The 25,033-nt window shown below is 45.8% G+C and overlaps 4 protein-coding genes across 4 annotated transcripts; 1 reads left to right on the top strand and 3 right to left on the bottom strand.

Annotated features, from left to right (window-relative positions):
- Positions 1-3,796: 3,796 nt before the first annotated feature.
- Positions 3,797-4,865, top strand: LOC136940556 (proline-rich protein 29-like). The gene is made up of 4 exons (XM_067232746.1): positions 3,797-3,847; positions 4,035-4,237; positions 4,519-4,589; positions 4,821-4,865. The coding sequence occupies exons 1-4, from the start codon at positions 3,797-3,799 to the stop codon at positions 4,847-4,849; spliced, it is 354 nt and encodes a 117-aa protein (XP_067088847.1). The 3' UTR covers positions 4,850-4,865.
- A 2,869-nt stretch (positions 4,866-7,734) lies between these two features.
- On the bottom strand, positions 7,735-9,403 carry tcap (titin-cap (telethonin)). Its single transcript, XM_067233724.1, has 2 exons — positions 9,070-9,403; positions 7,735-8,868 (listed from the first exon to the last, which is right to left on the bottom strand). Exons 1-2 carry the CDS (start codon positions 9,216-9,218, stop codon positions 8,478-8,480), a joined length of 540 nt encoding a protein of 179 aa, XP_067089825.1. The 5' UTR covers positions 9,219-9,403; the 3' UTR covers positions 7,735-8,477.
- A 4,553-nt stretch (positions 9,404-13,956) lies between these two features.
- mreg (melanoregulin) lies at positions 13,957-16,707 on the bottom strand. The gene is made up of 6 exons (XM_067233453.1): positions 16,701-16,707; positions 16,184-16,277; positions 15,741-15,903; positions 15,498-15,588; positions 15,239-15,402; positions 13,957-14,911 (listed from the first exon to the last, which is right to left on the bottom strand). Exons 2-6 carry the CDS (start codon positions 16,273-16,275, stop codon positions 14,705-14,707), a joined length of 717 nt encoding a protein of 238 aa, XP_067089554.1. The 5' UTR covers positions 16,276-16,277; positions 16,701-16,707; the 3' UTR covers positions 13,957-14,704.
- Positions 16,708-19,044: 2,337 nt separating this feature from the next.
- stard3 (StAR related lipid transfer domain containing 3) lies at positions 19,045-24,310 on the bottom strand. Its single transcript, XM_067233598.1, has 15 exons — positions 24,266-24,310; positions 22,961-23,205; positions 22,674-22,751; positions 22,338-22,415; positions 22,182-22,235; positions 21,765-21,882; positions 21,561-21,662; positions 21,367-21,422; positions 21,184-21,276; positions 20,993-21,055; positions 20,565-20,660; positions 20,362-20,441; positions 20,127-20,231; positions 19,890-19,983; positions 19,045-19,800 (listed from the first exon to the last, which is right to left on the bottom strand). The coding sequence occupies exons 2-15, from the start codon at positions 23,177-23,179 to the stop codon at positions 19,693-19,695; spliced, it is 1,344 nt and encodes a 447-aa protein (XP_067089699.1). The 5' UTR covers positions 23,180-23,205; positions 24,266-24,310; the 3' UTR covers positions 19,045-19,692.
- Positions 24,311-25,033: the final 723 nt, after the last annotated feature.

The raw sequence follows: 25,033 nt of genomic DNA, 5'->3' as shown, positions 1-25,033 counted from the left end.
CTGACATCACTATCCCAAGAGTCCAGTGGGTTTCATATCATTGATTTACTTTGAAAAACACCTGTAATGAGCTTAGGAATAGGAAGGCATACAAACACAAATAGTAGGCAGTGTTATTCCTGCAGCAAAGCTTCTTAGCCCTCACTAACTCCACCATCTCGCTTTCATAAGACCAAATGAAAGATAATTGGTGTCTGTGGCCAACTCAATAATGTTGTATAAACGAGCTTAGTGTGTGTAGAGATGTGTTAATTGGCATACGTTTGTGGTGTGTGGGTGTGTGCGATGTCTGTGGTGGTGGTGGCATGGGTGGGGGGGGAGTCACTCCAGCCTCTATCCTCAAGGTGTAAGAGAGAAAGGGAGGAGAAGAGAGACATAGTCACAGCCTTATCTGCAGCCGCTTTTGCCCATCCCTCCCTCCCTCCCTCCCTCCCTCCCCCTCCCTCCCTCCCTCCCTCCCTCCCTCCCCCTCCCTCCCTCCCTCCCTCCCCCTCCCTCCCTCCCTCCCTCCCTCCCTCCCTCCCTCCCTCCCTCCCTCCCTTCCTCACTCTTTCTCTCTGACATTCTCTCTGTAAAGGTAAGCCAAGACAGTGGACTCACAGAAAAGAATAACAGTCCTTGTGTCAGCCTGTTCTGTTAAACCCTGCACCCCCCCCCCCCCCCCCACCCCACCTCTCACCATCTTTGCCGTTGCCCACCGTCTCTTCTCCACGGTGTCTCCGGCGGTCTATAACACGCCCTCACTGTCTTCAATGTTCTCCTCCAGCCGTTTATGTCTCACCCCCCATCTCCCTCGCACCAGAGGCAGGCCCACAGACAGGATGTAGCAGGCTGATGAGACTCAGAGGGGGGCTCCAGGTCCAGGCTCAGTTGATTGACCAGAGATCAGCCTGAAAGAGGAAACAGACAGTTCTTAAATCACACCACACTGACACACCGTGTTCTGTGTCGACACTAGTGAAACGATCCAAGAATACCTTGCAAGTGCGTTTGTTTCAAGGAATTCTAAAGTTGCGTGTGTCTGCTTGTGTATGTTTGTGCATGTGAGCAAACAGTAAATAGAAAGTGTAGTTTCACTGTAAATATATTAACAGGACATATAATATAACACCAACCGCTCATTCTTATTCCCTCTGATGCACACACACACACACATTCTCTCTCTCTCACACACACACACACACACACAGTCACTGAAACCAACACCCAAGGGCTGGAGAGCAGGGTAGGGTTGCCATAGGAACCGAGAAAGGTAATGGCCATGTTCTTGAGCACATGCCGCAGGGGGTGGGGGGACCAAAGGGGGACACGGGTGGGGACAGGGTATGGTGACGGGGCGAGTTGAGTCAGACTGCGGAGTGGTGAGGAGAGGTTTAACGACTCAACATTCTCAATCACTGTCTCAGCATAAGTGGCCAACTTTCTGTGGTGACAATACCAAGCAACAACATCACCTCTGTAATAGGATAACATTTACACTGATGCCATTCCATTTTCCCTGATGTATTCAGTGGGGGAATGGAGTTAATCTAATAGTGTTGGCTGTGATGAGGTGCAACGCTGAGATCCGGTCTCTGGTCCAGAGTTTCTTCAGGACTCCTGCGGCATGAATAAATGATCACTAATGCAATGAGCCTTTTATATCAAATACAGCACGGCTTGTGTGTGTGTGAAGGAGATTGCTATATATCATTAAATATGACTGAATAGAAGATAACCGAATAAGCAACCCTAACCAAGCTAATGGTAATGTCTTGACAGCTTAGTTCTGGTACGGTTTATTGGTGCATTTTAGGACACAGCCCACAAGACAGAGAAAAGTGAGCGACAGAGAAAGTAAGTTGTTGAGAAAGGTTGTCTCATAATGGGCCTACTGCAAACTGAGTGTGTCGACAAACTGTGACTATTTCATAGACGGAAAATAATTATAAGTAGGATGCATGTCACCGGCCATCTGTCGATGAGGATGCTTTCTGTGGCAAGTAGCCTATGTTTTGTCCCCTCACATTGTGTGGGTTATCACCTGCTACTGTTGTTCTTTCTCTCCTTCTCCATACCACGTTCTCCAAATCGCTTTCTTTTGTTTCACATTGCCCACACGGTGACAACGCTTTTTAAAAATAGAGGCGATCTTTCCAGATTACTGCGCGCGGCGCATTGATTAATTACAGTTTGAAATGCGTTGGGGGCGGAGGCCTTGGCGTGGGAGATGTCGACAGGAAGGAGGAAACTGAGCTAGTATAAGTCAACTCGCTGAATGGGAGCAGAATTCTATAAAGTAAAAAACGCAGTTACACTGTCTGTAGAAACTTAATTTAACACGACACAGCTAGGTCCTATGCTCCTGTTTCCTGCTTCGACAGGCTGTCTGCAGGAATGTTTGCAACGACCAGTGGTGTGTGACTTAAATTGTGACCAGGTCAAACGTGCACTCAAAGCTCGACACATGCTTTCTTGACTAGACTTTTCTATAAATTATGAAGTCGAACACAATTGTCTAACTGTGTATGTCTCAAAATGCACTTTGCCCGTCACGCAAGGCTGTTGTTTGAGCTCTGACGCCTTGGCAACTTCAAACACACTCGGCTGTCAGGCTTGTCAACTCAGCTGGGGCAAGTATCAGAAAGGACTTTCTACTAAATGGCATGGACTGATGATGCCAACCCACTATTTCAGCTGTGGGACTCAGACACTCAAAATGTGCACTTTTTTCAACAATCTGTAAGTAGTAGGCCATACTTTCCTGGCTTGGGTCCGGACCGTGAAGTTTCAGGTCACTACGATTAGTCTCGACACTTTCATAGAGCCTACTGAATGCACTGTACCCTTTGCTAGCGTGAGGTTGGGCAAGTATTAATATACGCTCTGGGAAAGGCAGTGCAAAAACGAAGTAAAAGCTTCCATTTAATATTGGTCATTATCTGAATCGCTGTCATCTATCCAGTGAGTGGTGGCGGGCAGATATCCTCTCTCGGAGCATTTCATCTAAACAACGAATCTAGATATAGAAGATTCTCTACCGCTTTCCTGGAGGCGAAGTCTCATTACCAGCCTATCTGTCCCCAGGCGCCTCAGCAGCCTACTATACTCCAGCAGATCCCGGCAGCCTCGCCTCCTGCAGTCTCCGTCAAGCGTGGCCACATCAAGGAGGGTACGTATGGCAGGCTGACTGGCCGCTGAGAAGCTGTCAAGATAAACCCACCGAGTTCCACTCTCTCTGCTTCTCCTTTACTTGACTGTCTGTCTGTCTTTCCGTGCATAAAAATTCATTTATGGCTCAGTCCTTCTGCCTTTGTGTAAGAATGTGTTTGTGTGTGTGATAGGGTGCGTGCTGCCTTAATTACGTGATACTAATATATTATTTTAAGTTGGCTTACATAGTATAATTGATAGGGACAGTTTGAAATGTTCATACATCTTCTTGCTGAATGTTGCATCACTGTCACTTCTGTCAACTGGTGGCCAATGACAGTATGTTCCCACAGGTGAACATCAATAATTTATCAGGTTGAGCCATGTCCATAAAAAGAGGGCAATGTTTTTGTCAGGTGATCCAAGTTATCAACATGTGAAAACATAGAAATAGTGCAAAGATTGAAGACTGACCGACTGAATTGAATGCACTGTACGAGGCTCGTTATAGTGCTACCGTGGGGTTGAATTGTGTTACAGAGTTAGTGTGCGCAGACATTTCAGTGTCTGTAATGATCATGTGTCACTGTTGATGTCAGACCTTGTGGAGCTGATGATGATTCAGAATGCCCAGATGCACCAGGTCATCATGAACAACATGACCATGACAGCTCTCAGCTCATTTGGATACTCCCATCCCTCCTCTGCCCCCGAGGTACTTTGCTCACCCGAAAGGCATTCTGAACCTAAAGTCTAAATGCACTCCTATGTGAATTATTCAATGATCATTCGACTTGATGTGATTACTTATGGCAGCACTGAGAAACCATGTTAATCAGACCACTAAGTGCAGGGGAGGCTGGAGAGTTTGCAGGTGAACATGTTTTCCTCCTGATCTCAAGGCTACCAGACACCCGGTGATCGTGCATGAGGAGGAGGAAGAGGAGGAGGACCCAATGGTGTACCACCACCACTACCAGCCTGCACCCTACCTACCCTACCCAGCTTGGGCACCCCCTGTCCAGCTTCCCCCTTCCCTGGTCTACCAGACCCCACTGGAACCCCTGGAGCCGGCCACAGCACCCCCCTCCCAACACAGGAACAGGTGACGCACATTCACGACACTCCTCTGAGTATAGAGTATAGAAAGCAACACAAACAATACATGACGATGCCTTGGAGTTATTTAAATTTAGTCATTTAGCAGATGCTTTTATCCAGAGCGACTTACAGTAATTACAGGGACATTCCCCCGAGGCAAGAAGGGTGAAGTGCCTTGCCCAAGGACACAATGTGATTTTTACACAGCCTGAATCGAACCGGCAACCTTCAGATTAAAAGCCTGATTCCTTAACCACTCAGCCATCTGACCCCTATGTTATTCAGAAGGGCCGTCCCCCCACCTCCCCCACCCAGTGCAACCAGGACCGTGGGGGCAGACATCCCCCCCGCTACAGGTACGTACACCCCAGCAAGCCTCACAGACAATCAGCCCCAAAGATGGTGTCAAAAAGGATGGTTGTGGGTTACGGGTGCTTATGACAGTCCTGAGACTCATAATGCAGTTAATGGCGGTGCTGCCAGAGCTGCTGATTGGCTCTCTGCTGGTGATAACAACACTGATGTTGACCCAGGTGTGGGTCAGTTGTTCTCATCAAATGCTTCTGGTTTCTCTCATGTCTGAACAGAGTACTACGATGCCACAGAAAGAAGATAGTTCAACCGGAGGCGACAATATTGGGTTCCTTCTATCTGTGACTCTTTCTTTCCTTAGTGTTTGTCTTAGTGTAGAGGATAAAATTATCTAAAGTGTCTGCTGACATCTGCAGTCGCAATATCCAGCTGTTATCATGTATTCCTATTCAGAAGAGTAGCGTGAGATTTGTGTGAAAATGTAATTTACATTTTAAGGATTTACCATATGTATATGTTAATCTCAATTAGTATTATTTTATTATTATTGCATCATATTATTCATTGCTTTGTCTATTGCGCTTTTTCATTGATTTCACTGTGTTGTGTTGATTCACGTCTATTATTGAAGGTCAGTCTTTTATCTGTGTCAGTTTTACTCAGGAGAAGTCAGCTGTGAAGACTCTATATGGCCAGGCCAGAAAGGGAGGCTTGGGTCAAGAGGGGTGGGGCTTATGGCTGGAAAGGGGAGACTTAGGTCAAGACCTGTTTATGGCCTACTTCTAGATACATTTAAGACTTGCATCTGTTACTTAGGCAAGTATTTCTCTTCATCAGATGCTGTCAGCCTTTTTATGTGCATTGTTTTGTCTGATAAGACCTCTGGCCTTCATGCCCCACTTGGCAACAGATGGATTTTGTGCATTTGATGTTGTCATATTCATGTTTGGCGTTACTCTCTCTCCTCAGCTTTGATTAATAAATGTACACATCCAGAACCTAAATCAAAATTTTCTTCCACAACTGTCATGTGCATTGTCACAACAATTCCAGCAGGGAGCAGCAACATGTCTGGCATTACATACACTAGCACAGCCTTCAATGATTTGGAGGTCTGACACTTATTAACTATGTAAACAATTTCAATGGATTAATTAGCAACCATTCTTACTGTCTCATATCAATATTAGTGTGTCTGTGTTGATCTGAATTTAAATAGTGTGTGCCTTTGTGCACCTTTCCTGCCATGACCATCCTAGAAAAGCCTATCCTGTTTGGAGTTATATAAGAGCTTTTTATGGATCACTTAAGAGCACACAAAGGTATTTGAGCTCCTGTATTTTGACAGGTGTTCATTGGGACTGGGGCTTTCTGACACTGCATACCACTGTGTGACACTACATAGCAGACTTGACACCATTTACCTTCTTAGCAATGTTGAAAGACAACTGAAAGCTGAGAAGGATTACAGGAGATGAAAAGTAAATTCAGTTGTCCGGCTGGAAGGTGACTACATACACTAGAAAATCCAAGGTCATTTTCAAAGGAGGGTGGTGTATAAAAGCCTTGTCCAATAGATCGTAAGGCAGATGGATTGAAATGTATTTGTTGAATCAAGTGGTAGAAGGTTTTGTGTCCAGTACATGTTGTGTTCACCATCCTAGTCAACTGAAATTCTTTGGCTGCTAGGGAACAGTGTTTCGTGGCTTGGCAGCTTCTGGGTTGGATTGTGGAAGTCTTTGGGGAAGGTTTGACATACGTGTGTGTGTGTGTGGAGGGGGTAATATTCTAGTTAGGGCATGAAGGCAGAGGACAGACAAATGATAGAACATTGTGATTAAGAGCTCATATGAGCAGGTCAGGCAGCAGAAATATTACTGTCTCTCCTATATGGCAACATCAATGTTTACCAAGCTATTAATACCTAAATCATCAGATCACTGCACTAGAAGCACAAGAGACTGCCGCAGGGATCACATATTAGAGCAAAGGAGAGGGTCAAATAAAGAGAGAATAAAGAGTACCAAGGCAGAAATTAAAACTTTTATGCCGGGTGGAAAATAACACGGAAGAAAGCAATCCGTGTAGACTGGTGGAGTTAGTGGATGGAGACAGGGAGGGAAGGTGGTGGCTGGGTTCAGACTGCCACAACAGGGGGAGGGTACGTTCTGGGCTGAGAGCCCACAGCGGTGGCACTGCGGAGGACCCATAAAAGATAGATGAGAGGCATAAAACGGTGGAGAGTGTGTTATTGAAGAGAGATATGAGAGTGGGGGGGGGGGGGGAGGGGGAGAATATCACATCTTGTTCCCAGTAGAGCTCTGATAAGAGCCCAACTCAGACGCCCATCCTCCCAGCACACTGTTAGGTCAGTTGACACGCCCCATCCAACGTCTTCAACATTCCACAGTAACATAAGGACTCGGCTACTCCGTGCTTGTTTAAGCATTTTTTCTCTCAACACCATGCCTAAATCTGTATGCTGTGACTCTTTGACCCAGATCAGCTGTTGCTGCCTTCACGAAAGCCTCTGGGGGTCAGATCACGAGCCAGTCTTGTTGACTGCAGATCCTCACTCCGCCTTACATGACATATGTACATACGTACGTGCGTCAGTGATTGAGTGTGTGTGTGAGTGTGTTTTGTTTGTGAACCTTTAATAGTGTGAGATATAAACTGAACAGCACGTCTTTGAATGTCGTTGATGTGATGCTGAACAACAGGAAAATGGATCAACATAAAAAGTGTAAAGCAACTTAGTATTTATTATAGAAAAATAATTCTATGGGAAAACATTTGAAACACAACACAGTATGCTACAACATATGTACCATGAGCGGATCACAGCATTCACTTCTAACTGTTGATTAACTCTAAGAGGAACAGTTCAAAGTTAGAACACAATAAGCAGGGCAGATCAGATCATGCAGCCAAATGTCCCTATACTGACGGACAAGTCTTACGGGTGGCTAATCCCCAATATCTCTGCAACGGCATGACTCAACCAATCAAAGCTGCCAGCAAACACACCTGACTGGGACTGGCTGCGTTGGATCAGGTCGTCCTGTTCTGTGGCCTGTGATAGGATTAGGCAGAGGCGGACCATCTCTCCATTCTTACCGGGATAGATGCCAAAGCATGTTGAGTGTCCCTCTGTCGTGTTGACTACCGCCCTCCCACCCCCCCTACCACGACGCACCCTAACCCCCCTGTCCAAATCCTCTTCACAGTTTTCCATTTATCTCTATCCCCTTGCCTTTCACTTCTCAATCACATTCCTTCCCTCACCTTCTGGATCTTTCTGTTGACCAATGAACTTTAAATAACGCATACAACTGGAATACATAAAAAATTCATTCCATTTCAATTGCCATAAAATGGCATTGCATGACACTGGGACAGAACGCACAATAGTTATGCAGTCAGATTGGCATTCTAAATGGCATTTGGCCTGTCTATGACTTCGAGTGTGGGTGGGGGGACTGGGGACTGGGGGGGGGTCTCAGTCAAAGAGTAGTCGACCCCCCAAGGCCTTGCAGCCAGTCTAGGCTTTTGGCAGCAAGAGGATTAGCTGTGGCACAGCTGAAAGAACCCCCCCCCCCCCCCCCCCGCCTCCCCGAGCATGTGTCCACCTCTCCATCACACAGAAGATGTCATCAGATAGGAATCATCCCATCCAGCAAATACCAGCTACATTCAAATACCATCCATAAGCATGTGACATTTGCCATTTCCCTGATGTAAGGGAAAGGTATACACTGTCAGGTATCTAAAGAACTACAGGATGACACTAAAGGATATTCATCTAAATACGCTTCTCCCTGCTGTTCTCGGTCCCTCCATTTTCCTTGCATGCTGCTCATCCTTCTCTTCTATGTACACTTCTCTCCCTAACTTCCCCTCCTTCTGTCTCTTCCTCCTGTGGGTCGTCTTCACCCTCTCTGGATCTCCTGGGAGATGGATCGGCCCAGGGCTTTGGGAGCTTTGGCGAACTCCATCCTGAATGGCTTGACTGGAGGAAGGGCCTTGGTGATCTCGTCCACGGCCCTCTTGTTGGGGCAGGCTCCATCTGGAGTGGGGAAGGGGCGGAGGTCCTCCAGGGTGTGGGGTGCTCCGCGGCCCAGCCGGATGCCCAGCTCTGCCGGGGTGAAGATGGGCAGAGGCAGGGTGTTCCTCTTGGGGAGGAGCTGGTGTTCCCTCACCCCCCTCTCCACTGTGCCCACTCTGTACACCCCAGACGGGCAGTTCTGGAGCAGGGAGCGAGCCTCCCACTGCCGAGACAGAGTCTCGCGACGAGAGTCGTCGTTCATGTTCATGGTCTGCCTGCAGGACAGAAGACAGGGAGACAGTCAGATTAAAAACAGTGATTTTCCACGTTTGCTTAGATTGCTGTTGTCTTTCTGAGTCTTTCAAGTTTCTTCGGAGAAACCTGCCGAAAATACTTCATGTACAATACTACATGAGTCATGTACGTATTGTACATGACTCATGTACAATACGTTCCAATCATCAGATACTCCTCACCTGTCCTGTGGCCGGGTCTTGAGGGTGACGCTGTGCCAGTCTGCCATGTAGCTTTCCCTCTGAGTCTTGTTCTCCTCCCGTAAGCTGCAGGCCAGCTCTGCTGCCACCACGGCCCCGGCACTCTTCTCCACAATGGTACACACCTGCATTCTCACTGCTGTCTCTCTTGTCTTTCCGTAGAAGGATCCGGCGTTCCTCTCTGTCCTTTTTTGAAATCACCTCTCGGTCTGTCCCGGTCTCTCTGGGCTCGGTCCTCGTCTATGGGCTTGGCTGAGGGTCTGTCGGGTCGGTGGCAGGTCCAGGGGACTGTGCCGGCTGTCTCTGTGGTGGTCGCTCGCTGCCGTCTGTGTTGGGGACTGAGTCGGTTTGTCTTTTATAGCATCCACGCTGCTATTTACGAGAGATGTTGTCACTCCGCAAACCAGTGCATGCTGACACCCGACACCAAGTGTGTCTCGTTCCCGAGAGCTGGAACTGACGCTTACACAGGGGGAGCTCTTGAGAGGGGGCAGTGGAGGGGAAGTTAGGGGGAGTCTTACAGTAATCGGACTGACAATCCCCTGAAAACTAAATTATACTTCCAGTCCTCCCTTAATCCCCCTCAGCCCAACATTTTCAATTAAGCTACTGGAGGACGAAGTGGAAAGTTTCCCTCTTCAAAGCACAAACATAGAAACACAATCTAGACTAATGTAAACACAGAGATTGACTCCAGGGGCTTGTTCGTGGAGCTGGAATCTTAATAGATGTTTGGTATTGATGTACATGTAGCAGCGAGTGGTTGTTCACTAAGATGAAGAGATTAGCTCCCTCCATTAATGTCAATACCATCTCTCTGATAGCTTACAGACATGCACTCATGAACACAAACAAACACTACATACACAAACACACGCAGACACAAACAAACACTACATACACAAACACACGCAGATACAAACAAACACTACATACACAAACACACGCAGACACAAACAAACACTACATACACAAACACACGCAGACACAAACAAACACTACATACACAAACACACGCAGACACAAACAAACACTACATACACAAACACACATAGACACAAACAAACACAGACATAAACACATTGCTGTTCACATAGGCACACATGCATACTGACATGTCATAAGACTATAGTGTTTAGAGCAGAATATGTATGTGGAGGCCTGCGGCCAATTGAGATTGTTGATGTTTTGTATAGTTACCACCCTAAACTTCATTGTAATGTACAACAAGTATATGATTACTCATGTTTTTTGGACATGTTAGCTAGCAAGCCATTTTTCAAGCCATGTCAAATCAAATTATAAAACGGAGTAGAATCTTTGAATGCAGTTTTCACTTTTTGCCACAGGTCAACTTTAAAATTATGTAACTTCAGTTGTGATAAATATATCTGAGTGATTTAAACAGATTTGTATTCAGGAGAGTTTGTAGTTTCCAAATATGTATAATACCCAGAAAGTCCAATTTTCACGGTGTGAAGGGTTTCCGCAGGCCGCCACACATATACCCAATTATCTTACCCCGTTTGAGTTATTCACAGTTATGCAAACAAACACACAGCCTGGTAATTAGTCATGTCTCATGAATACATGAACATCCCCATTAGCAGCTCTTAAGATTGTTTTTGTTGCTGTAGCAGTGGAAGCTCATTCGCTGATTTATCACCCTGGCGACAGAGGTTACCCCAGATTCCCATGGTTCAGCATCAGCAACGTTCTATCTCTGTCGCACACATAAACACACACATTTGCACATAAACACACACACTTTCTTTCTGTCTTTTTTTCTTTCCTTTTTTCTTTCTTTCTTTCTCTCTCCTATGTATACCTAATGGCCATGTATTTATTTTGACCTTGAAGCATATTATTTACTCCATAACTCCAAATGAGAGACACAATGTAAGTATTGTGGGCAATGTTTAATTTGTGGTTTATAAAATACAGTGTTATAAGTTCCAAACCTGTCATCCAAATACTGTATAGCAGTCATTGTTTCTTTATACCTGTCATAGCTGAAAAAGTAAGCACAGCAACATCTCAACTCACTCACCTTCCTTCTCTGTACATGTCATGAATAGCAATGACGTACTCTCTCTCTCTCTCTCTCTCTCTCTCTCTCTCTCTCTCTCTCTCTCTCTCTCTCTCTCTCTCTCTCTCTCTCTCTCAGACACACACACTATGTTTGGGATAGTATACAGTACTGAGTTATGTCACCATGGAAACCATAAAATGTCACTGCAGAAACCTAGTAAGTATATATGTGAAATATTCTCAGTATACCGTGAGGTCATTTTCTTTTTATAGCAACTTAGTGAGCCTTTGAACTTGATCTAAATTGGCAGAATGTCAGGATCCAACATGTTATTGGCCAGTTTATTGGAGATTAGCCTGACAAAAGATCTTTAAGGCCCCAACAGGATGAATCAGTATTTGGTCAAATGTTCCAACAAGGCCTCTTGAACAACACAGATGTGTGTTTTCACCATTGACGTCTCTATAAAAGAGTTTAATCAACCAACAAACTTGACTGCAACATGATCCCTGAGCTGAACTGTCGATGCGAGAAACATTCACATGGTCTCTAGAAGCCAAGGACTTCCTGGTTGGTTCACGACACGTTCATTCTGCTGAAGCCACAGGGCTGTGGAAAGTCCCGAAGGTGAGTGGTGATAAGGTGATCCTGTCAGGGTGACCAGAGCCCCCTCCATTGCTCCTCTCCTCTCCCCGCCTCTCTCCCACAGCTCCAGACAAGCCTGGCAGATCAGCAGGCAGACAGGGGTCTGTTATATAAGTGCACAGCTGCTGGGAGGTGACGCTTAAATGAGCTGTCAGAGGGAGGAAGAGACAAGGAGAGTAGGAAGGGAGAGGATGAGAGGGAGGAAGCGATAGGACGAGGGGATGGAACCAGGGTGCGAAATACGGGGGGGGGTTTGGGGAGGTTGTGGTGGAAATTTACAATACAGTGTTTTAAGAGAAGTTTAAAGTTGGTTAAGAAGCTTGATACAATGAATGTTGAATCAACTCCATTTGGTAGAGATGCCATTTGCAGTTTATGACACCTGGGGAGGATGAGACAGCTGGTGTGGAGACAATGTGGATTCAATTGTATCGTTATTGTGATCTGAGGGAGCAGTTTAACCCTCGTGCTGCCTTCGGGTCACATGACCCAAAGGTTCATAACGAACCATCGTTGTGTTTACCCAATTTTACCCAATACAAAAACAAATAAAAATAATTTTCTTTTAACCATTCCAATGTGGGGGGTCTGAGACAGCCCGAGAGTTAAAAGAAAATGCTTCACTTTGTTTTTGTATGAGGTAAATTTGTCGCAATACGACGGTGGGTCACAATGACTGATGGGTCAGAATGACCCGAAGATAACACAAGGGTTAAGATAGATGAACTGATCAAGCTGCTCTGACCCTTCCTGTTGCATGGGTGGTGTTAATTAAATATGTGTTTGAAGATGTCCACACAAAGGACAGTTGACCATTTGACTGGTGAACTCCTGTGGCTTTAGTATATACTGGTTTGGGGAGAGATGCCACATCAAAGAACTGTGGGACACTTGGTATGGAGTCAAACTGTCACTGAGCAGTGCTGACCAATCACAGAGACCGCCATATTGATGGATTGACCATCAGAAGAACCATTTGTTCTAAGTTTATATAAGGCAGGGTTTTAGGGTTGTTCTTCATCACTCTTGCGAACGATCTGTGGCTAGCACGCCCTTCGTTATGACTGATCACAAAGTACTTTGTTAATTCTTAATTTGTACAAGCTAAATGAATGTATTGAAACCGCCATCTCTTGACTATTCAAATCTACACAGTGCCACTAGAATTTTACCACAACAAGGTCTGACCCCCTTAATTAAGACTTGGACCCCCCCAAAAGAGGTAAAAACAATACGATACACGCCCTGGAGAAGAAGTTGACCCCCCCGATTGTCATTGTATAATTCACACTCTGGATGGAACTGAAACTCACTGCACAGACAGTGGAGAAAGGAGATCTGGATGTTTTGGTTTGATGAGAACAGATGCGAGCAGGTCAGCAGAGAGGGCCTAGTAAGCCCGGACAGCTGATCTGAAAACGTCGTTAAATGTGCATATTTCAGATGAAAGCTGTTCTACTGAAATCGAGGAGCGACAGTAATCAGAAAACAAGTACTCCCACAAGAGACAAACCGTGAGTCTGAGGACTTGGAGGAGCGACGTCAAGTGAAAGGAAACACCAGTTGCTAGGGAGAGTTCTCTTAACGAGCCACGGCAGCAGGGTGTGTGTGTGTGCGTTTAGAAACAGGCTGCTGCTGCGTTGAGAGATGAACCTCTACCAGAGCGTCCCTCTTGTGTGACTCCAAAAGACAGCCGTTCACCATAACATCAACATCCTCCGTCACACCCTTGTGGCTCCAGAGGGACCAGCAGGCTAAGGGCATCTTGGGCCAAGCGAGGCCAGGCGGGGTGGGTCCAGAAGCAGCTTGGCATGGCAGGCGGGACACGTGAGTTCCCGGGTTTGGAAGTGAAGAAACATGCTTTCTAACTCCAAGTACTTACGCACTGGCCATGCCCTGATGTTATCTGATAGGCTGCGTTGAATAATGAATGTCAGCTGTGGGACTAATATGTTTAATTAGATCTTGTATAGGTGAGTATGGAGTGCGAAACACGTGTAGGTGAACTTTTCTGTGTGTTTGCAATGGAAGGTGTCTATTTCTGCCATATGTCTTCTCCACAACACCCCCACATAATGTGCCAGGGCTCTGACAGCCTTGGCATGCCCCGTGCCAATATGATTCCATCAGTCCCAAAGGGCAAATAAACCCCCTCCCACACGACCATCCTCGCTGTGTATCAATATCAGGTTTGCAACTTTATTTCTGTCAGCTTTGCACCAGAACATACCGTATCCCCAGACACTCACCACAACATAATAAATCTCTCACAATCTTCTTACTGTGAAAAAGATTTCCTTACAGTTCTCCAACACTACCACATACATATACACTTGCTCAAGCCTCCAACTGGCTTTAGGCTGTGCTGTGATAACATTGTTAACCTCCTACTTAACATTTATGACGAGAGCGGATGATCAGTCTAATGCAGTCTGGTTCATTCCTCTGTATCATGTACAAAAGTAATGTAGTATATCCAATCTGAGCTCTCAAAGAGAACAAGAAGGTCTTGTGACTAAACCAAAGGAGTGCTGATAATCATGAGACAAATTGCTTAGAAGATTGTGGTCCTAGGACAACTAAGCCCTGCAGGATGAATGGAGACAAACAATAAACAGAGAGCAGGGTACAGAGCACTTTGTGGTAGACCCAAACAACAGATCATATCTAAAACGTAACTAAAACAGTGTTAGGCCAAGCGAATCGATGACAAGTAAGACATGTTACCGATCCAATTTTTTCTGATGAAATGATATCCACATCTTGTAGCATTAACATTCAGGGGAAGCCGTTTTGAAACAGTTAGAATGACTCTTAAAGTGGGTGCAGTTGGCTGGATGACGAACAAGAATAATACGATTGCAACGCTGAAACATTGACAACTACTGCCCCCTTCTTTCTGCCTGGGATCATTACAAGCCACAGCTCTCGTGGCTCGGCCTACTCCTCTCTTCCGCTCCCGTCTTCCTCGTCGAGCGTCTCGTCGTCCTCCCCGCCTCCGTTCATGGCACGGTTCACCCTTGCCAGGAGCATCGGGAGGTTGATGGCGGTCTCCTCCTCTTCCTCGTCGTCCTCGTCTCGCTTGGGGTAGAAGCGCCGAGCCTTCGCCACAAAGTCCTCGGCGGCGTCCAGGTATATGAGACGATCCTGAGGGGCGAAGAGAGAGAGAGACAAGAGCCGGGAAGGGGGAAAGGGCGTGAGGAGAGGGGACGACATGGGGAGAAGGCAGAGGAAGGCGACCCGGGGGGGGGGGGGGGGGAGGGGGAGAACGGACAGAAGGGGAGTCATGTGGCTGAGCAGTTAGGGAATCAGGCTAGTAATCTGAAGGTTTCCAGTTCGATTCCCGGCCGTGCCAAATGACGTTGTGTCCTTGGGAAAGGCACTTCACCCTACTTGCCTCGGGGGCAATGTATGATAAGAGCGTCTGCTAAATGACTAAATGTAAGACAGGCCCCTGTGTGCTGCCGCTCCTACCAGGATGAAGAGGTATCTCTCTGGTGGGGACTCCCTGCTGTTGAAGATGGACGTCTCGGAATGGAGCGTGTGCAGCAGAGTGCGGGCCACGGGGGCGTTGTGCATGCGGTCGAACGAGGCGCTGGTGGCCACAGTCAGCAAGGACTCAGCCTCGGCCATGAAACCTGCGGGAGACGTTTTCAGGAAAAGGTAAGTGTTCGTCTGTCTGTTAGTCTGTCTGTGTTTCACTCTCTGCTCTGCCTTTCAATCCCTCTCTTACCAAGGTTCTCTAGGATCATCTTCCATTTGTCTCTGACCTCTCGGCGCATGTCCCTCATGGCCTCAATGTCCACACTCAGACGCCGGTAACCCTTCACAGAGTCAGGAAAACACGAATTAGAAAAACTAACAAAATCAGGATTATCACAATCAAAGACTATCATCGGATCTAACTGCATGTATCTCTCCAGGGTTGAAGCACAGTCCCTCTCCCGCCCCCCTCCGTCCTCCCCCCAGGCTGTACATGGGAGCCCCTGCGGGTCTTGGCCCTGGTCTGGAGCAGGTTGTACAGCGAGCGGTCGTCATCTCTCTCTGAGTGGCTGGGGTCTCCCGGCTCACTCCACAAGTTAGTCTCCTGGTCACGCCGCTTCTGTGCCTCCCGTTCAAAATATTCCAGAGTATCATGACTGGGAAAAGATGACACACACAGAGATATGATCATCCATGCATGATAAATCACATGAATATTATGTTGGACTGTATGAAAACAAGTTGTCATGACAGCAGAAGCTAGACAGAACACTAATGATCTCTGTTCGAGGGGTCAAGATGGTAAAGCGGACTTGTGACAAACAGCATGTAGCATCACACCATATAGCCTTTATTAAACAACAGATAGAAGCAACACAAGTTCCAATTGTGGTAATGAGGATGAGCAGATAGCTGCATTATTCGAGCTCACATTACCTGAGGATAGGCTGCTTCTCTTCTTCATCATCATCGTCACAGCAACAGCAGCAGCAGAAGCGAGCACAGAACCTCTTAAAGGCAGCTCCCATCTCTGAGGGAAAGCACAGGGTATTTTGTTGAAGTCAGACATTGGTGTAATGGAAGAAATACAATGCAGTTTATTGTGAAAGTTCAAACTCCCACCATTACTTGGGACACAATTATCTCTGGGTTTTTTTATCCTGCAAATCCTTTTTATTGGTTAACCCTTGTGTCATCTTCGGGTCATTGTGACCCTTCAGTCATTTTGACCCCCCCACGTGTTGCGACAACTTGACCTCATACAAAAATAAAGTGAAGCATTTTCTTTTAACCGTCAGGCTGTCTCACACTCCCCACAGCGCGACGGTTAAAAGAAAAGGCTTTTTATTTGTTTTTGCATTGGGTAAAGTTGCAGCACAACGATGGATCGTTGTGAACCTTTGGGTCATTGTGACCCGAAGGCAGCACGCAGGGTTAACATGTCTGGGTTCACCTTGTTCACACCTACTGTTGTCTTCCCTACAAGTGTCTCATCCAGAGGATTCACATGAAGAAGCAGTCGCAGGTGCACATAAATCACAAGATCATAACGAGCCCGGAAAATAGGTCCCGTTCACTGATCAAGCCCTGCGCAGACGGATATCTCGAATAAGTCAACGAGGATATTCAGAGCTCATAACAACACAGTCCAGAGTACTATGCTAATGACGAGGTAATGATCCACTCCATCCAAGTTCTCTCGATCCAGGCCCAGGGACGTGTGGTCTCGTGGCAGCTGGGTAGGTGTCCAGGTCACCGGCCGATCTTTCTCCCTCCGAGAGAGCAGCTCAGAGAGAAGGCTGCCCAGGGACTGAGAGGCTTCCTCTGCTACACGCACGACAAAGAGAGAAGCTGGCTCATCCAGTCCCACACCCCCGGCCCCTGCAGACAGTCATCCCAGTCATGTGATGGGAGCCATCTTCCGCCCCCAGCAGTGAGGGCGAGCCCCCCGCTCAGGCTGCAGACAAACCCCCATGACTACTCTACAGGAGCAACTACACATTCCAAAGTGTCAAATCCACGATGCTTTATGGACAGAAGTAGTAGTACCCTACTGGGAATCCTTAGAGACTAAATTTCAAATGATCTTGACGTTGATTTTCTTGGGCTGACTGACTACACCCTGGTCAGCTGCTGACAAGAACATTTTTTATTTCAACTCACAGAAAGCAAGTAACGAGATGAGCTCCTTGTATAATCCCTGATGTTAGGGAACTATGTAAGGGGAGAGAATCTTTCTTGTGAGTGTAACTGGCAAATGTGACGTAGAGAGCCTCAGGGTCATAGGCATGACTTCCAGTCCCAAGATCATACCCTGGGGTCGTTAAATTGGCACTTGATTTTTGCCTGTATAATCAGACACAGGGGGCTGTTCCCATGGTAACTCTGGACATCATTTCAAGACTTTCCCCTAAAGTAAGAACTGTCCTTTCCTCATGAGTTGCCCTGTGAGACCTGCAGTGTCTGCTGTGGGAAAGGACAGGACGTGAGGGAAGGGCAGTACAGAGATACAAGTGGGCTGGCCAGTTGTGGCAAAAGTTAGAACAAGAGCACTACTAAAGGTGGGTAATGAATGATCCTTTTAAAAACAGAAATCAATTTACACATTTTATTAATTTTATATCCGGTTCAATAACAAAGTTGCTGTTCTGTGTTCCAGTGAAAGCTTGTGAAATGAATTAACTTTTTAAATGTGAAACAATTGAAAAACAATTTGTAGTCATAAAAACCAAACATACAAAACAAAATATATGCAGCTTTGAAATACCTTTGGCTAAAATGTAAAGCAAAGGTATAACCACTTAGATTTTATTAAAAGAAATTATAAAAAAAAACAAAAGGCACCAAAAGTTTATCAGTCATAGACAGTCTATGATCAGTGGTTTTCCCAACTGCTTATGGTTTGAGAAACCTCAAAATAGCTAATCTCATGGAAATTGTCATTTACTATGGTACAATCTGATTTAGGCTGTTTGAATTGGGAACTTAAAGACCTTGTTAAGACAGCAAATTTTACAACTAAAGTGTCATTTATGTGCAGTATAAAAAATATACTTGTTAGCTCAAGATCTACCTAATGTCGCCTACCTACAAGGTGCCAAGAGGCCTTTGAAGATGATGTGGCCAATACGTGTCCAGTGACATCGAAACTACTCAAAACGACCCTTTTGTATCTTAATAAAACCAAACATTAAGGCTGAGGGGAGAAAAGACTTCTCACAAAGTATTAATTTGTTATGATTTCACCTAGCCCAATTCAATTCCATTCATATATTAACAAAATAAACAATAATAATACTTAAAAATCAGATTCATAATTTTTGCTTACTGCCACATTAAGACTGCAGTAAAGGGCTTATTCCATATGGTGCAATCCATCGACCAGTACAGTAACAAATTCTATCATCTGTCAGTGAGTTCAGCTTTCCCCTTACAAAGGACACTTGAGGCTATGCATTGGCACAAAAGAGTACAGTTTTAGAACCTTCTGACTTCCTCCATGGCTGACAAAACCAAAAGGGCTGAGTCGTACGTGATGGGGTCACCTAACCCTTTGAGATTGAACTCCTTCATGTCCGTTTCACAGTAGATCCTGGGTGTCATACGTCAGTGGCAGTCATTCCTCTTCAAGTGTCAGACTGTCTGGTGCTCCTCCACCTGAGAGTTCAGGCAGACTGGGGGACCGAGCTGTGTGTGAGTGTGTGTGTGTGTGTGTGTGTGTGTGTGTGTGTGTGTGTGTGTGTGTGTGTGTGTGTGTGTGTGTGTGTGTGTGTGTGTGTGTGTGTGTGTGTGAGAGAGAGAGTGTGTGTGTGAGAGAGAGGATTTTTTTTGCAGCACTCCAAGAGCCTGTTACCATAGTGGTTGTGTGATGCCGTGTCACCAGAGCAGCACGGTTAAGACAGTGATCAGGAACAAAACAAAACAAAAACAAAACAAACACTGCCAATTAATGGCGAACATGTGTAGTAGAATAAGGCTCAGGGAAGCTTGAGTACATCTCCCCGTCCATGCACACCCACTAAGGTCATAACATCCATTCTCTTTTAAGAGAGAATGGAAACGTAAGATTTCAAAAGTCATGCTCCTTCATCATGCCTCGTAGCACAGCCCTCCTTGACCAGCCAGAGGTTAACCGAGTTTCTCGACTGGGAAGACAGTGTCCACATTCACATCACAGTGAAAGAAATAGCAAAGACAGTTATGGTTACATAAAAAATTGACGGTTTCTAAAAGCAACAAGGTTGGCAGAGGGACCATCTCCTTAAAATGTTTATATAAACAAACGAGGTAACCGCGTGGGCTTTCCACAACACCTCGCATCCTGTCCTTTGAGGGAACAACGGTTTGGGTGCCTGAAGGTTGTAATTGCACCTCCAAACCCGCTGTGGCGCTGTGGAATCCGTCGACGGGAAGCACATCTCAAACGGGGGGGTCCGGAGAGAGCTTTAGCGGTGCGCGGGGCGTAGGTCGGAGATGCGCTGCCGTAAATGGCCCATGAACTCAAACATGGTGGCAGCCAGGCTCTGGTGGATGAGGTAGCGAGGCAGTCGACCCTGGCAGAACAGACGGGAGGTTAGACGTCTGGAGGCGAGGGGGAGAAAAACACAAACACCATTCTATCATGACAACGGCAGGGTGTTACCTTAAGGTCTGTGTTTAGGACCCAGATGAAGGTGCAGACAGACGGGTTACTACTAGACTTGAGCACCACAAACCCTCCGGGGCCGTTCTCGCCCCTGAGGAAGAGAAGGAAGGGTCAAGGGTCAGGGAGGGGAAAGCTAGAGGAGGGGGAACACCAGACCGTCGACACAAAACCAGTTAGGGTTTTTCTGTCGTGGCGTTTTCAGTCGAGAACCACGTGAGGCGCGTCAAGCCTGACCTGACGTAGCGACTGTGCGCGGGTTTGACGTCGTGCTCGGTCGCCATGCCTGCAGAGATGTAGCGGTCTCGTTTGCGCTCCACCCGCCGTACGTTCACAAAGTCCCTTAGAGTCAAGAGACACGGCAGGTCAGACCGCGTCCATTTGACTACGGGACATTTCGAGAAACAAGTCGACGACGAATGCAGTTGTGGAGGAACAGAGAAGAGAATGAGTGGGACAAGGGTTAGCCTACCTAGCAGAGACCACACCCCCTGCTGCCCCGGAGGACACATCGTACGACACCAGGGTGTTGTCATCCACCCTTTGAAGAATCTAAAAGATCAAACCAGTTTGCACGTTTATAAACCATACCAGTTAGCAAGTTTACACACCATAGTAGGATCAACATCTACCAGAGTCGATAAAAGCTGAGGTCAGTGAAAAAACAGGAATAACCTGGCATCCAGACACAGTTTTGTTCCACTGCACCATCTTCTCTGGCTGGAGGATGACTTCCTGATAAACCAGCTCAGCTGAGCACTGCATGAAGGCCTGTAAGAATGCAGTCAACAAGGTGCATCAAAAACTCATGTCTCAGAGTCGATATCTCAAAGTTGAGTTTATTTTATAGGACCCCAACATATATTACATTTAGTCATTTAGCAGACGCTCTCATCCAGAGCGACTTACAGTAAGTACAGGGACATTCCCCCGAGGCAAGTAGGGTGAAGTGCCTTGCCCAAGGACACAACGTCAGTTGGCATGACCAGGAATCGAACTGGCAACCTTCGGATTACTAGCCCGATTCCCTCACCGCTCAGCCACCTGACTCCACCTGACTCCCCTGATATATGTATTATAACCTGTTGATAGGATGATCATACCTTCAGGATGAAAGTCTTCCCATGGAAGGGGATCTCCAAAGTGTAGACAGAGTCCCCTATGTCCTGACAGGGAAGATCCATGCATATTGGTAAACCCCCACTGAGCAGAAGTTCTTACGAACAACCACAGATTGATATCATTAAACTACAAATCCACAAACACAGACCAAATCCCACGCAGAAACACTCACATTGTTTTTTTCAAACTTCCAGTTCTCCTCCTGAGTCAGAATCTGTTCCACCACAGCCATGGCCTCTCGGCCCTGTCGAACATACTCCTTCTCCTGAAGAGAAAACAAGGAAGAGTGAGAGCCAGTCCTGGCTGACACAAGCAGCCTTACTGGTTAAAGCAGGCTTGAGGAAGGGTACAGTACCGAAGCTGTGATGGCCCTACGACCAAGACCCTCCTCGTCCAGATCTTCTTCGGACCCTGGAACAAACACAGAGACGACCGTCAGAAGAGAGACCACGCACAGGCTCAGACTGAAGGGGTAACAGGACTGATACTGAGGTAGGGACAGAGAGGGAAAGATGTGGGAGCGATAATGCGGTGCTGTGGCTAGCTAACCTGCCAGGGACTCAGGTGGTGAGTAGAACTGGCCGTCTGACACAGCACGGGGGTAGATCATTGGAGCCCTTTCACATGCTGCGTGCACAGCTGCCAGGTAGACTGGAGGAGAGGTCCGTCAGCAGAGTAATACAATAAATAAATATAAATATAATAATCATCGATTAAGTTCTTTCATATTGTCTGCCTGTCTGGGTAACTCACCCCTCTCATCGTCAGCTTCCTGGGTGAGCACCTTAAAGTCCAAGAACCAGGTCTCCAGCCATGCCACAACAAAGGAAGTGATGGGCAACACATAGCCAAATGCATTCTGGGTCAAGAGCTGTAAAAGACAGGAAACCCTGTGACTTCTGTAATGTACTGTACTCAACCAAGATCTGTATTGGCACAGCTTTCACAGACATGACCACAGACATTTAACCATGCAGCTTCTTGTAACATGGATTTGATGTCATGGGTTGGTAGACTCAGAAAGCAGAAGAAGGAATATATTCTGCCATGGGTATGAACATTCTAGACCAACAGACAGTTTTATCTGTGTTCTGAAAGCAGAAGTGAAATGGTGAAATACCAGTTAAAGCTCACAAACAACCCATAAAACTAACTCCCCGTGTCACTCACATTGGAAATGATGACTTTGGCAACGAGAAAGGCACTAGTCACGAGAGTGGTAATCTGTGAACACCGAAAGAGAAAAACACAGGAGGAACGTGTCAAACTCCATCAGTCTGTCAGAGCTAGATATTATACTAATCTGTTTGTCCTTCGCTTTCTTACCGCTACAACCCACCAGTGCCTGAGACGCACAGCAGCATAGCCTAACTGTAGACACAGGAAACGGAACAGAGCCAGGAGCTGAGGAGGAAATCAAACACAAGCTATCGACCCCCAGCTATGCTGTACACGTGATAGGAACATGTTTACTTTGACTATTATAATATAGAAAGTAATATATTATTACTTTCAACTATTCAAAAGTCAAGCCCCATGAATGGTCTTGACAGTTCATACCAAGAGGATACTAAAACAGAGATGACTAGATACTAACATTCTTAAACCTTTATGAAACCCACTTGTAGGCATACATATACAGTTGCTTGACTTATCACTTACAAATATGTCAAAAAAGGAGGACTTGAAGTGATAGTTGATGACCTCCTCCTTAAGGTTCTCCCAAATTGTGCTTGAGATCTGCAGTGGGAACAACACAAAGAGAAACAAGTAAATAGCTGAATGTGCCAAGCTGCAAACACACTACATGCTCCCGGAACAATGAAGACAGTCGAGATTGACAGCTAACAAAATAGATAACATCCACCTATTTGCAAACTGGTTTGCTTATGGGACGATCAAGGGATGTCAGTCAATCATTTTTCATATGTGTTCGGAGGAAGACTCACGTTGAGCTCAATGATCCAGAGGAGGGAGATGAAGAGGAGGTCGAAGGTTACAAAGAGGCAAAAGGTACGACGGACGTCTGAGATGACTCTGCGTTTGCCCGGGGGAACCAGCAGGTAGTGAGGGGAGGGGATGGATAAAGAGGTTGAGTAGGACGCATTCAGAGAGCCGATGTTGGGTAGGCTTCCCCCAAACTCCCCATAGTCCATTCCACCTGGCATTCCTACTGTGGGCGGTTACAGTCCACCTGTGTGAAGGGAGGGGTAGTGATGTGGTGGCAACCAAGTCAGTCAAATAAAAGTAGGAAAAATATTATTAAAAAACATTAGATGATGTTTTGATGAGTAGAAAGCTATTGTTTAAGAGGATGACATAAAATCTACTAAACAGGAAAACATTTCTATCTCATCTTGACCATTGGACTATCAGACTTAGGCTACTGTTTAGCTAGTTAGATTGCATTGATTTTGCTTGCTAGATTTAAACGCATCACGATTAGCTACGTAATGACAAGGAAACCAGATAACATTTAGAAAATCACGTCCCACCCTATTTTCTGCAATTCTTTACGTCTAATACATTATCAAGGCTTTATTTGAGCTATTTCCACCCACAAAAAAGATGCTAGTTAGTATGACATTTTGAAAAAGAACTTACAAGCATTACTTAGCCTAGACCGGAGATCGTTTGATTAAATGTTACTGTAGTCTACTGTACCATTATAAGCCACTGCTTGAAACAACATACTAGCTAACGTTAGCTAACTAAAGAAAATGGAAATTCCCACAAAATAAACCAAATATTAGACATGCTAACTTGAACCAAAGTAGCGGGCAACAACCCGTGAGTCAGGCTAGTTCAAGCTACTTGTTGACAAAATAAAGCTAGCTAATGCTAGCTAGCTGAACGCATTGTAGCTAGGTCAGTCAGTCACTGTCGCTATTTTATTAAAGCTAGCGGCGATGTCAAAATATAAAGCTAATAAGTCAACGTAAACTTGTGGGTTTTTTGCCCAATGCCTGGACCTTTTTCAACCTAAACCACTGTGAAACCGACAGCTACCTGCTTACTGTATGGGGCTAGTTTGCTAAACAGCTAGCCTGCTGCAAAACAGCTGGAACAGCCTGACTAGTTTTCTACTAAGCTAGTGCTAGCAGCTAGCTATCGATTAGACAAGCCAAAGGAAAATAATTGAATCCGTGAAATATGCTAGCTTCATGTCAATTTTGAAATACGAGCACATCACATTATGATCATTAACTATATATCTAAAGTAAAGTTTTCAGTGTCCTCTTTTAGTTTCTCACCTGAATTATGGCATCATTCTTTCTTATTAATCAGGAAATGCTTGGATGACGCCGTCAGTTGCAAGGTTGGAGGGAGGAGACTTGTATAATTTGTAAATGATACAATTAATCCACGATGAAATCTTTAAAAAAAGTTATTCAATACCGTATGTATATTTGCCTAAGTACGAGTCCCTCCTGGCCCCTTTCACCGATAATGATTCATCATCTTTACACGACCTCACGGAAACCACAGCAGAACTAAATCAGACGGTGTATTTCATAATTAGGAAGTTTAACAATGTCAGTTGTATTTGTGCATGGTTATCTGTTCCAAATTGCCACACCGTAGGCTGTGCAATCGACGCATTTGGCATAATTGGACATCATTGTAAGGTGCCATAACATTATTATGCAATTATATGCTTATCACCGCAATAAAGCCTGCAATGATCACTTCATAATTAGGTTTCAGTTGGCTGTCTTTTTCTTAAAGCATTGTAATGTAGTTGCAGTATTTATTAGTCATATAGCGTTTTGTTGTGCGGAGATGTAACTTTCCTACAGTGAGTATAGACCCAGCACGGGTGAGTGGCAGCAGGCATACAAAGACCCGCTCGCTCTTTCTCATGATGCGCTGTTCTTTCAGCACCCCGTGCCCAAAGTTGTCTCACCTATGTGGAGAGGAACTCTCCTGATGTTTTAGTTTGATGTTAAATCTGTTACATCTATCTAGATCTCTCTCTCTCTTTTTCTTCTTTTTCTCTCTCTCTCCCGCACACACACACA

The sequence above is a fragment of the Osmerus mordax genome, chromosome 3 (genome assembly GCF_038355195.1).
Source record: "Osmerus mordax isolate fOsmMor3 chromosome 3, fOsmMor3.pri, whole genome shotgun sequence".
Taxonomy (NCBI): Eukaryota; Metazoa; Chordata; class Actinopteri; order Osmeriformes; family Osmeridae; genus Osmerus; species Osmerus mordax.
The sequence above is the reverse complement of the archived record's forward strand: the minus strand, read 5'-3'. Positions and strand labels throughout refer to the sequence as shown.